This window comes from Channa argus, chromosome 4, assembly GCF_033026475.1.
Source record: "Channa argus isolate prfri chromosome 4, Channa argus male v1.0, whole genome shotgun sequence".
Taxonomy (NCBI): domain Eukaryota; kingdom Metazoa; phylum Chordata; class Actinopteri; order Anabantiformes; family Channidae; genus Channa; species Channa argus.
This window is the reverse complement of record NC_090200.1, coordinates 2,480,071-2,491,556: the sequence shown is the minus strand read 5'-3', so window position 1 is coordinate 2,491,556 and position 11,486 is coordinate 2,480,071. Positions and strand designations below refer to the sequence as shown.

The window sequence follows — 11,486 nt, the reverse complement described above, 5'->3', positions numbered from 1 at the left end:
CACGGGCACCTCTGATCAGCTGGGCACGTTCCCGAGTGGCACCGGGCGCGTTCTCGTACCCGTTCTCTTTTGGTTCCTGAGTTCAGTCTCTCAGGCTGATACACGCTCTTCCTTTATGGTCCTATTTCATTTTTTAAATTAGGTTTTGGTTACAAATTGCCACGTCAATGTGTGAAAGTATGTTTTTCATAAATGTTACAGGAAGTATGGACTTAAAACGTGCTCTTCCTGGAGGAATGTGATACTCAGAGAGCCTCAAACCCACAACACCAACAAAACACGTCTCACCTCATGGCAAAAACTGTGGACACGATTGTCAGATTGTTTCAACTCGACGTACATCTACGTTAATTCCATCCATCCATTATGTGCATCCACGTATCCTGTTCAGCGCTGCTAATATACATCAACATTTGTGTTCAATAGCGAACATGATGACTTACAAATACAAGCTGAGATAAATTAAATGTTGTAGTTTGTTAGTTTATGACCATCATTAACGTTTTGGTACTTTGCTGTTGTGCATTTTTGTTTGTATTGTAATTGTGTATATTGACAACCAAGGCCCAGACAATTACACAATAAGACATCTGCAACAAATCAGAGCCTGCATGAACTTTGACTGTCTTGTTATATGAAAACTATTTAAATTTGTCTTAATGGTCTTTGATATTTTCCTGAGTTTGGACTCCAAGGTGACCCCTGACATTCTTTCACTTCCTTTTTGGTTAATACTGATTCATACACCTTGTCTTGTCCTGTTGCTGTCTTATATTGTCATTATTATTTGATTAAGTAGTAACAGAATTAAAAGAAAATTACAAACTTGTTGGACCTTTAGCTTATAGCCTGTCAGTCCACACTCAGGGTTCCTCGGTGTGATAACGTTAACTTTTTATTATGAAGCCCAGAGATGGAATGAGCTGCTCTCATCGGGGAGGTCAGAGGTCACGGGAGCAATTTTCTCTCATAACTGTGGAGCAGCAGTGTTCTTCATGTGACTCCTTCAAAATAAAACTCTGTGTGTCCAATTACAGTAATGAGAGCAATAATGATAATAGCTGTGAGAACCAAATCCTGATTAATGTAGAGCGGGAAAAATTACGCTCAGCCGTGACTGGGATTACGTGAACATTTTGACTAATGTGGTGCAGAGCTTGTTAGAATACGACTAAATTGAACTGAAAGAGTTTCCACCGCATCAGGCAGGGACACAGATTATTGCCACCCATGGGGCCTCTGAGTTCCCAGAATGTGGATTTTCTTCGCTCATCTTGAAACTGTATGACATGATCATTTCCCAGCCGGGAGCAAGACTTTGTTATTGTCACCACAGTGACAACGTCCTTATTTCCGACGGGTTCAGTGTTTAAAAGCTAAAGTTCGGACATTGTGCTTCTCTCCTCGTGTATTTTGTCTTTGTCTGTACATTTTAAACTGCTTTGATTTATTTCATCTACTAAATACGTCCTGGGGAAGTGAAAACACCAGGGGACGAGTTAAATCTTTGTGGTCAAACACTTTTTCTACATAAAGCTTTTATTTAGTTCTCACTACAAAGTCCTTATTATAAACTCACTGAGTGTGTGATTTTATGATTACTAAATGTTATTGAAGCAATTTTCTTTAGTCCGCAGCTAAATCTGCCTCTTCCCATAAAGGCTGGAGAGTTTGAAACAATCAGTGAGCTCCCACAGAGACCCTACACCAAAATGTGGACCATAAATCCATAAGCATGGACATTTTACTACGGACCAAATGTTTTCAGTTTGATTTAAGTTGTTTAAGTACACGTGTACTTCAAGTGGACGCAGGACTGAAGCTGTGGTGCTGGGAGCAGTTTTGACCTTAAACAGCACTGAGCTCCATTTGAAAATATCTACTCACTTGCTTTTTTTAATGTTTCACGCGCTAAAAGTTCAAAATATCAGTCAGTAAAAGTGTATTTGTGTGTGTGTGTGTGTGTGTGTGTGTGTGTGTGAGGCCGATCGGTGGTGACGCTGAGCAGGCCGGTGGAGGCTCCTCCTGCCGTCAGGCTGCTATTTATGAGCCTCCGCTCAGCACCAGGAGCTCGCTGGCTTTTATTAGCTTGAACCTCCAAATCTCATGTGACTGTGGTGCAGCTGGAACAGACTGAAAACACCAACCGGTCATCATCACCCATTTATTTGGATTTTACTTGCGACGCTGTTGTGTTACACATAAAAGTATAAGTACAAAAGCGTTAATAGAAAAAACTATTTATGATGTTCACTATTAGTTACTTTTGGATATTAGTCATTTTGTTCTGTTCTCTCAGGAAAATGTAAAAAATATAAACAGTCAAGTACAAGCACTGAAGTCACATTTTCAAGTTTGATGCGCTGGTTGAATTAAGCTTTGGAAAAGAAAACAACAGGTGGAGAAAAAAAAAACGTGAACTAAATGAGAAAAAGGGAGGAATTCAGGAGTAGGACAGTAGCTTCTTCGTTTACTCGTCTGTCTTTCCATCTGTCCCTCGACGTCCTCTAGTCCTGCTCTTCTTTCTCATGTCTTTATCTTGTCCTTCTATCGCTGCGAGCATCAATCCCTCCGCTCTCTCTCTAAATAGTCTGCTGGATAAACATCAGTCTCCCTGCACTCATTTGTCTTCTTAATGTGTTTCCACTGCCTCTGTGTGTGTGTGTGTGTGTGTGTGTGTGTGTGTGTGTGTGTGTGTGTGTGTGTGTGTGTGTGTGTGGGTCAGGCCACCCAGTCTCCCATAAACCAGCTCAGAATCCTGCTGGTGCTCTGATGCACTTTAAGTCCTTCAGGTTCTTACAGTCCTCCCCAGGCTGCGTCCCACGTGTCCTGCAGGAACTCGAACCGCCAACCTCCGACTTTAAAACGTCTGAGAGACGTGGTCCCATCCAAGTTACCCGGTGGCCTCTTGGTGGCTTGTTAGTCGCAGGCAGGACCTGGCAGAGATTCTGGTGTAATTCATCAGAGATTAGTCATTACCTGTCACAGGTGTTAGTCACCTCCCTGCACTGCCGCTGTGGTTTCTGCTGTGACTGTAGCCTGATAAGTTAATGCGAAACCAGTATCCGCACTTTATGTTCCAGTGCTGTCAAACGCATTTTAGCCAACTGCTACTTCAGCTCAGAAAAGGACAGAAATGGACTGAACACCTATTGGTTAAGTTCATACAGTTAATGTTAATCGTTGAAAAACGTTCCACATCCCACTGATCCGGCTGGAACGTTGGAGTCACTGGGGAATTTCCCGCCACACGATGAAACAAACGCACAATTTAACAAACACACTTTTTGCTGGACGCAAGGGGCGGAGCTAAAATCTGATTGGCCAACTCTCAGGCATGATAAATAAATGTTATCATTATGTACATTTGTACAAAGATGATTTCATATACTTTGTCACAATAGAGTTATGCTACCTGTGACTACGCAGATTATCACTCCAACTCTTTAAAATTAGTCGTTAATGAATATGAAAATGATGGATAAATCACGTATTCGACAATTCTGACACTGAACACTTTGTGAACACACTGTTGGCTTATCGATACACAGTTTTTAAAACTGACCTTAAAACCTGTGTTTAATCCAGACCTGGTTCTGGCTGGATTATGAGGTTAGCACTAAAGCTAAACAACATATCAGACAGATTTGTTTATTAACAGCTCTACATTAAAAAAAAAACTTAAATAAGCTAAATCATTCAGGACTAATATTGGACAAACTACTCAGGTTTTCTACTGGAGTAAAAGTCTTACTACAAAGTAGAAATACTTATTAGAAGTGCAGGTTACACATTGGAAACTTCACTTAAAGTACTAAATTTAAGTATCAATTTAAACTTAAATAAAATCATTTGATTATAATAAACTACTCATGGATTCATTAATGTGTTATTTTTTTTTTTTACTAACAATCTGTAAAGGAGCAACTCGGTGAAGTAAAAAGTTAAAGTAACATGAAATGGAGAAAGTCGAGCACTTGAGGAAAGTGTTCACACTGCTCACAATGAGCAGCTTTGCCAGTTTCTCCTCTGTGATCTGGTCCCACAAAGGTTCAAATAAGTCATCAAAGGGCTCAGTGTCCTGAGTTTGTTTCTGCGAGTTTAGGCTGAAAGAAAAGTCAATTCTGCTTCTACATAAAACTGATGAGGAGATAAAGATGCTGAGATGACAACACGTTAACTGTCCTCTGTGCAGTCATGTGGACTGTGGGAATAACCATTCTGTTCTCTGACATCATGTGAACGCAGCCGAGTCTTCATTCCCAAAACCTCCGCTGTCACGCAGACACACGGATGCGAGCGCACACACACACACACACACACACGCACACACACACACACACACACACACACACACTTTTGGCCTAATGATAAATCAGATGACAGCGGGTTAGTTATATGTGGACGTGGCCGCGTGCTGTTTATTTTCTGCCACACGTCTCTGTGAGTTTAAATAAAGGTTGGGAGGTTGAGTGAGTCCATGAGACCTGTCTGTCTGTGCGGCGGCAGCCAAAGTCAACAGCGCAGCTCTGTGGTTCACAGCGGCCGAAGGTTCAGCCGAGACGCACAGGCCCTGCTTTACGTCGGGGGCTGTCGACTGCAGATTCCCACCCAGTGTCCAGGACATATGTGAGATTCATAGAGGGAGTCACACCAGTCCCATCACTGTCCAACGGATCACGATGCTCTGACTCAAACTAAGGTCCACAATCAGCCACACGCCAGTTTGTGGTCATTTACACATCTTAAGTCGAATCTTAGCTGATGTTTGTTCACATTCGTTATTAGATTAGTCAGTGAAGTCACCTGCAGGAAATCAGACACGTTACTGTGTGTGTGGGGTTAGTGTGTCAGCAAAATAAGAGTCTGAATTTGGGGAAAATATTGGAAAAACACGTGTATTTATTCCTTTCTCAGTATGTACATATTGCACACAGGGCGGCAGCTTCAATGGTATAAATACACTGACTATTATCATGGTCACGGTTATTTATCATGCACCTTGAAACAATCAGCATCAGGACGTTTATCTGCTGTGTCCACTCAAAGGATTTGTCCATGTTCTTCCTCCTTTAAGGCTTCAAACTGAAACTAAATCATTGTTCAGGTGTCCATCGTCCAAAGTGACACACAAGTCAAATCTGTGTTGTCCCACACGTTCGATACCAGGTGAAAAAGGGTTTTTCAGTCCAAAATAAAGAGTAGACAAAAAAATCCACTGTGTTTGACCCTCTGAACGTGGCTCCAGCAAGTCCAGCAGAAAGCGGCAGAGACCGGAGACTAGTAGAGACCAGGTGAGGTGAGTCCGGTTGTGTAGAGAGCGAGTCGAGTGCAGAAGAAGGACTTCCAGGATCGGATGATGTCAAAGTAAAGTGAGTGAATCACTGAGAAACACCAAACAATAAATTATAAAAAAACTTCGACGTCACATTATCAGAGTTCGAAGGAGTAAACCAACTCACTACTCAAGTAAAAGTGCATGAAGTTATACAAAAAGTACACCACTACAAGTAAAAGTACCACTTCAAAGTATTTACTAAAGTAGAAGTAGCAAGCAAATGCTCTAAAATGTGTTTTAAGGCTAAAGGTACTGCAGTAAGAAGGTCGCTAGGAGTTACTAATACAAAACAAAGTATTTAAACACTGTAAAACTTGATGCTGTTGATCACAGGAAGTAACTGTGAAAACTCATCAACATTCACGTCAGCAGCTGACTCTTTAATTTGCAGCAATAAAGTTGTTGTTTTTTTAGTTTATTTGATATTTTTATAAAGTAACTAAAGCTCTCAGATACATGTAACAGAGTAAAATGTTAAAGTAAAGAGATAATACTTCTTACTAGGCACAGTACTTGAGTGAATATACTTAGTTATGTACGACCCCTCAGTTGCATCAGTCAGCATCAGATGCTGGAACGTGCCTGAAGGCAGGAAACTAGAGAAAAGAGAAGCAGTGCATTCTGGTCCGGTCTCTGGCTGTGGAGCTCCTTTAGTCAGCAACTCGACCCCGTTAGGACTGCCCCGCCCTCCTCGTTGTCCCGGCAACAGCTCCTGTTAACGAGAGATTGAGAGAGCGGAGACAGGAGAGTCGCCTCGTCAGACAAACGCACAGCAAACGTAGCTCGCGTGGCCTCCTTTAAATCAGGGGAGGTCAAAGGTCAGAGTCTGGCAAGGATCTGTTTAAAAAGTTCAGATTTCACTTGTACTCATGAGTTATTTACTGTATACTCTCTGGCTCTTTTCAAGGAAGTTTAGCCACATAACACGACTCATAATAAATGGCCCAGTTAAACTTGATTTAAACAGAAAAGATCAGCACTCGTGATCGAGGAGGACGTGGTCCCGACCCAGTGTTACTCGGGGTTTCGGTGGGCGATGGCGGCTTTGTTCTCTTCGTCCCGTTTGAGTTTCTGGACGTTTGTTTGCATCAAAATAAAAGCAGCAGATGCAGAGACGTTTTCAGCTGAAAAAACTCTGCACTACATCTCCCATAATGCATCACTCCACAGTTACACATATGCAGCTGTTACAGTCCACAGGTTCCAGGTTTATCTCTACATGTAAATCTACAACTTTCCACAGAATTTTACACTAATCACTGTTGTTCACTCTGTGTCTGTGCAGCTGGACGCTACTTTGTCCAACCTGAGGATTTGTCCCTTCAGTTCCTCGTCAAGCCTGAAGTAAACTTTCGCTCAGGTGTCCACAGTAAGACACAGACCCAGACGTTCAGATCTGAGATCGGCTTGTTTGAGCTCAGTGTGTTGGTCTGGTGATTCGGGGTCGTTCTCACGGTTTCTTACAGAGCTACAGGAAAACAGAAACGCTCTTTTTATTCCGCAGATAATTGAACAGTTGTCATGTTGTGTCCTGTGGCCTCTGGTAACTCATTTAGTCTCTGTGAGGTTAAAACTCACTTCTCTGACGTGTCTCTTTGGTGATTTTATCACCAGACGTTTGGGCCCGAAGCTGCTGCTTTATACATCATTATAAGTGCAGTAATATTTGCTCTACTGGGGGAATAAATCCCAGCAGTGTCCCCCTGCATTCGGTGTGTATACACAAACGTCTGGACTCTTACCATCTCTGTGTGTGTGTTTATCTCTCTGCACAGCGGGGGCTGCTGGCCAGTCGAGTCAGCAGACGAGCACATCTCTTATAATCTGCAGAGGACAAAAACAACACGGCGTGTTTACATGTGCTTAAAATATGCTGCAATGGGCTAAAAACAGACAGGATCCGCAGCCGCAGGCCTCAACCAGAGACGCGATCTGTTGGACGGATGCTGGAAAAGGCCGGTCATGAGTTTACTGCATTAGATTAGTGATTAGTGTTTGTCTCACCGGACTTTAAGAGCAGGACACAGCACAGGAGCAGGGAAGTGTGAAATACTGTAAAGTGAAGACACAGTGGGACAGACAGTGGGGGGTAAATACAGAGGGAGGCTGGTGTCATTACTTCTGCAGCCTGGTGGGGGCGGTAGATCCTCGTCCTGAGAGCAACATCACTGTCTGAAGGACATTAAATACGGATTACTGACCAGGCAGCTGCTGTGCCAGAGCTTCCGTCTGAAGTATGCTACTGTGAGACAATGTCCTAAAGAGACAAAGAGGGACAAAAACTGCACGAAAACGGACGACAACGAGATGCAAAACACAGCACGAGAAGAGATTAAAAAAGGCCCACGGAGACACAGAAAGACACAAAAAGACACAAAAATAGACACAAAAGAAACACAAATTGTTCACCAAACACAACGAATGACCAGCAAGAGACAAGACGTAAGAGTGACTAATAAAATACCTGCAAAATGAGCAACAAAAAGGTACTGCAGTAAAAGTACACATTCTCTTCACACGCGCAGTACACGGGGGGAAGTACGTGTGCTACAAACACACAGAACAAGTTTGAGCCTCCGCAGCTCCTGTAGCTTTCACCTTCAAGTGTGGTAACTGAAAACAACCTGCAGGAACAGGTCACAACACACACACAAACACACAAACACACACGCACGCGCATGCACACAAACACACACATGTGAAATGAGGTCAGTGTCATTTCACCAGTTGTCGGTTCAATTCCCCTCATTGTTACTGTGTCATGTTGCTGCACGACATTGTTTGAGCTCAACAACAGGAGAAGACTTGTTGACACACACACACACATTTTTGTTCACACACTCTCTCCAAGATAAACACTTAAGTTCATGCATGATTTAAGATTAAAAGAGCTGCTGCTGTTCTGACACGATTTAACTGATAGAGTACTGTGTGTGTGTGTGTGTGTGTGTGTGTGTGTGTGTACTCACAGGCAGGTATGGTGCAGTCCCGTGTGTTGTGGTACAGTCTGTAGAAAAGTTTCCTGCAATTCGGGTGGAAGTAAAGAGGACCTGCGGACACAATCCAACACTTTCATGTCAGAATACATCAAGTACACACTTAAGGTACTGTAGTGTACTTTAGTACTGCTCCATTTGGTCTGTGGTGTGGTTTCATACCTGTCAGGTGTTTGATGAAGTTCTCCTTGTTTTGTGGATCTTTGTGATTCCCCTCTGAAACAAACAGTCACAGATCACAAAGGAATCAGCACAACTTTCTTATTGTTCGTGTATCTTCACTCTGCTTCTTCGTTCTGTGTTTATCCTCGTTCAGTTTTCAGCAACTCGTGGTCAGTTTGCGTCTTTTAGCTCAGTGACTCTGTGTGGTGAAGCCTGTTCAGTGAACTAACCGTGTAACTAACAGAAGCTGATAACGTCCAAAAAGACGTTAGACACATTTTCTGTGTTAAAAATCAAAGACAGAAAAGGTGTGTGACTCCGGGTTGTGTGTATTGTTTCCATTTGCAGGGATCAGGCAGCTGTGATCTTATCTGTACTAACTAAAGGCCGATGTGTCTGCAGCGTGGACTGCTGCGTGACTGTGTCTCTTAAAGGACGAAATGACCCCAAACCAAACAACGAAAACCCACCAACTGAGCACAAGGAGACAAACAAAAGGCAGAAACAGGACGATGTCAAAGAGACAGAAATGGACACAAAGACAAACAGAATGATGCCACAGACAGAAACCTACTGCTGCTGTGATTAACGAGGATCAGCACCACGGACAGAGACCACCACACGTCAGCTACATGGTGGAGAGAGAGAGAGAGAGAGAGAGAGAGAGAGAGAGTACTCAGGTAGTAACAGTACTACTACCACAGTGAGTCCTGCAGCTCACATGTGTAACGTTATGAACTTAAATTGGACTGAGATGAAAGAGCTGATCCTGTTTGGGGCCACTCATCATATTTCTGTTGGTACTATCCAACATGAAGGTCCCACTTTGTATGATGTCACACAGGACCTTGATTTATTCATTTATTTTACTGTCGGTTTATATTTCTATTACAACTTTTACTTAAACACTTGGTCTGAGGTCCAGAATCAGTTAGGGGACACAGTAAAAAGTTGTCCAAGTCCATTGTCCTTTAAAACTGACAAGACAAAGAGGCACGCTGACCATGATCAGTTGGAAAATAACCACAAACGACACAAAATGACCACAAAGTGACAAAAACAACTTCCCGGTTTTGTTGGTCCTCTGGGGGGACGACCCTCCACCCTACAGGATCACTTTGTCCCGAACGCCATCTAAGCGTGGACCTCCACCCGCTGAGATCTGAGGACGAGCCGCTCGGCCTGCTTGGCATCAGCTGGCTGCACTAATGGACCCGACTGTAAATGAGTTAAAGTGGACTCATCCCACTGATCCAAACAACAAAAGGTCCTGAAGATTCTCAAGAGTGTCTTCAAAGTCCCAAATCACCGCGTCACTTCGGAGACATTTCCACACTTTATCTGCTCTCTGGCTTCCATTAATCGACTGAAGTCAAAGTAAATAAATAAAAAAAAAAAAAACAGGTTTTTGAAGTGGTTTCTGAGTCCTGAACCTTTACATGACCCACACACACACACACACACACACACACACACACACACACACACCGTGGTTTTCTGCCCACAGTTCAGCTCTAATGAAATCAGTTGTGAAAATAATCGGTCGGCTGATTGATTCCTCACTTTGACTCCTTCAGCTGCTCGTCATGAATCATTTCCTCAGTTCACACACAAACCACAAACCACACTGTGATAAAGATGTTATCGCACTGTTTACAAGACTCGATCCACAGCAGCAGCGGTAGTAGTAGTAGTAACAGTAGTAGTAGTAGTAGAAGTATTTAGTATTACTGCGCGTGGATTACTGCATTGAACAAGACACAAAGTGACTGAAAATGTGTTTAGAAAATAAAACTTGATTGGTTTTGACTTTGGCTTATTTCAGCCTCGCACCCTGTGCAGTATTTGTACTCTTACCCATCCCGTGGTGCGACCTGCTCAGTTTCTCCGGGGCCTTCGCTCCGTGCTCGGTGACCGCCGGCGGATCCGTGCTCGTCCCCGGCGCGTCCACGTGTCCCTCGGACCTGGAGCCGGAGCCTCTGAGCAGAGCGGCCGCGGCGCAGCGTCCCGTGGGCAGCAGCACGAGGAGCGCCGACAGGAGCGGAAGCCGCGGGGACAGCATCACTGAGGGGCGGAAAGTTCAACAGTTTTCCATCACGTCCCTGGACTTGACTTGACTTTACTGCAGCTTCCTCTAGTTTCTCTCTCTCCCCTGAAAGTCTGTCACTTTTCCCTGATAACTGTCAAAACCTCTGAGTCTCAGTTTCTTCACTTACCACGTGTGTAAAGTTTGCATGTGGTTTGGAAGCTGCACTGGACTCATGGTTTCTCTCTCTTTACGAACTGGGTCAAAGTTCGGACGTGAACCCACCGTGACAGCGAGACTTACCTCCTCTTACCACCTCTCCGCGGCTCTTTGCGCGTCTCCGTGCGCCGCCGTTCAGCCGGAACGCGTCCACCAGCCTGTTCTGGCTTTGATTGGAGTCTCTGCGTGTTGTATTATCCCGGGTTAGTCTCTGTCCGAGCCGCGTGCCGAGCACCGGGGCCCGGTGGCATCTTAGACCGGCGCGGGTCTCTATTGAAGCGCTCAGAGCTGAGGAGACACCTTCATCATCATCATCATTATCATTATCATCATCAGCCGCTCCTTCCAGCTGCGCCTGTCACAGTGCGGCACCGACTCATGGCTCAGATCTGCGGACCGAAGAGAAGACTTCCAGTGGAGTCGTGATCGGATCTGGTCTATTGATCAGGTCTGTCTGCACCGCGCGCTCCTCTCTCTCCTCCGTCTGGTCTCTCCACGCGCTCCAACCCCGCCAGATCACGGAAATAAAGGAGGAGGAGGAGGGAGGTGTTTGCGCGTGTGGACAGCTTCGTGCACGCGCACACTCACATGCAGCCTGTTGCTTCCAGGGCCACTCCCTCTTAACGGACAGACAGAAAAATGCTTTTACTTCTGTTTGGGTTCGTTCCAGATTACACAAACCTTTCAATAACCAGTTTTTAACCATGCAACGCTCTCCTGCCAGCAGGCTGCCAGCAGGGTAAGA

At 44.3% G+C, this 11,486-nt stretch overlaps 1 protein-coding gene across 3 annotated transcripts; it reads right to left on the bottom strand.

Moving 5' to 3' along the window:
- Positions 1-4,832: 4,832 nt before the first annotated feature.
- On the bottom strand, positions 4,833-11,266 carry alkal2b (ALK and LTK ligand 2b). 3 transcript variants are annotated; one of them, XR_010914292.1, is made up of 7 exons: positions 10,826-11,266; positions 10,354-10,560; positions 8,497-8,550; positions 8,308-8,388; positions 7,081-7,162; positions 5,866-6,050; positions 4,835-5,384 (listed from the first exon to the last, which is right to left on the bottom strand). XR_010914292.1 is itself a non-coding variant. In XM_067502708.1 (6 exons), exons 2-5 carry the CDS (start codon positions 10,556-10,558, stop codon positions 7,098-7,100), a joined length of 405 nt encoding a protein of 134 aa, XP_067358809.1. In that variant the 5' UTR covers positions 10,559-10,560; positions 10,826-11,266; the 3' UTR covers positions 4,833-6,050; positions 7,081-7,097. The 3 variants fall into 3 exon arrangements, 1 of the variants encoding a protein (XP_067358809.1); XR_010914291.1 differs by having other exon boundaries at positions 4,836-5,384; positions 5,840-6,050; XM_067502708.1 differs by having other exon boundaries at positions 4,833-6,050.
- Positions 11,267-11,486: the final 220 nt, after the last annotated feature.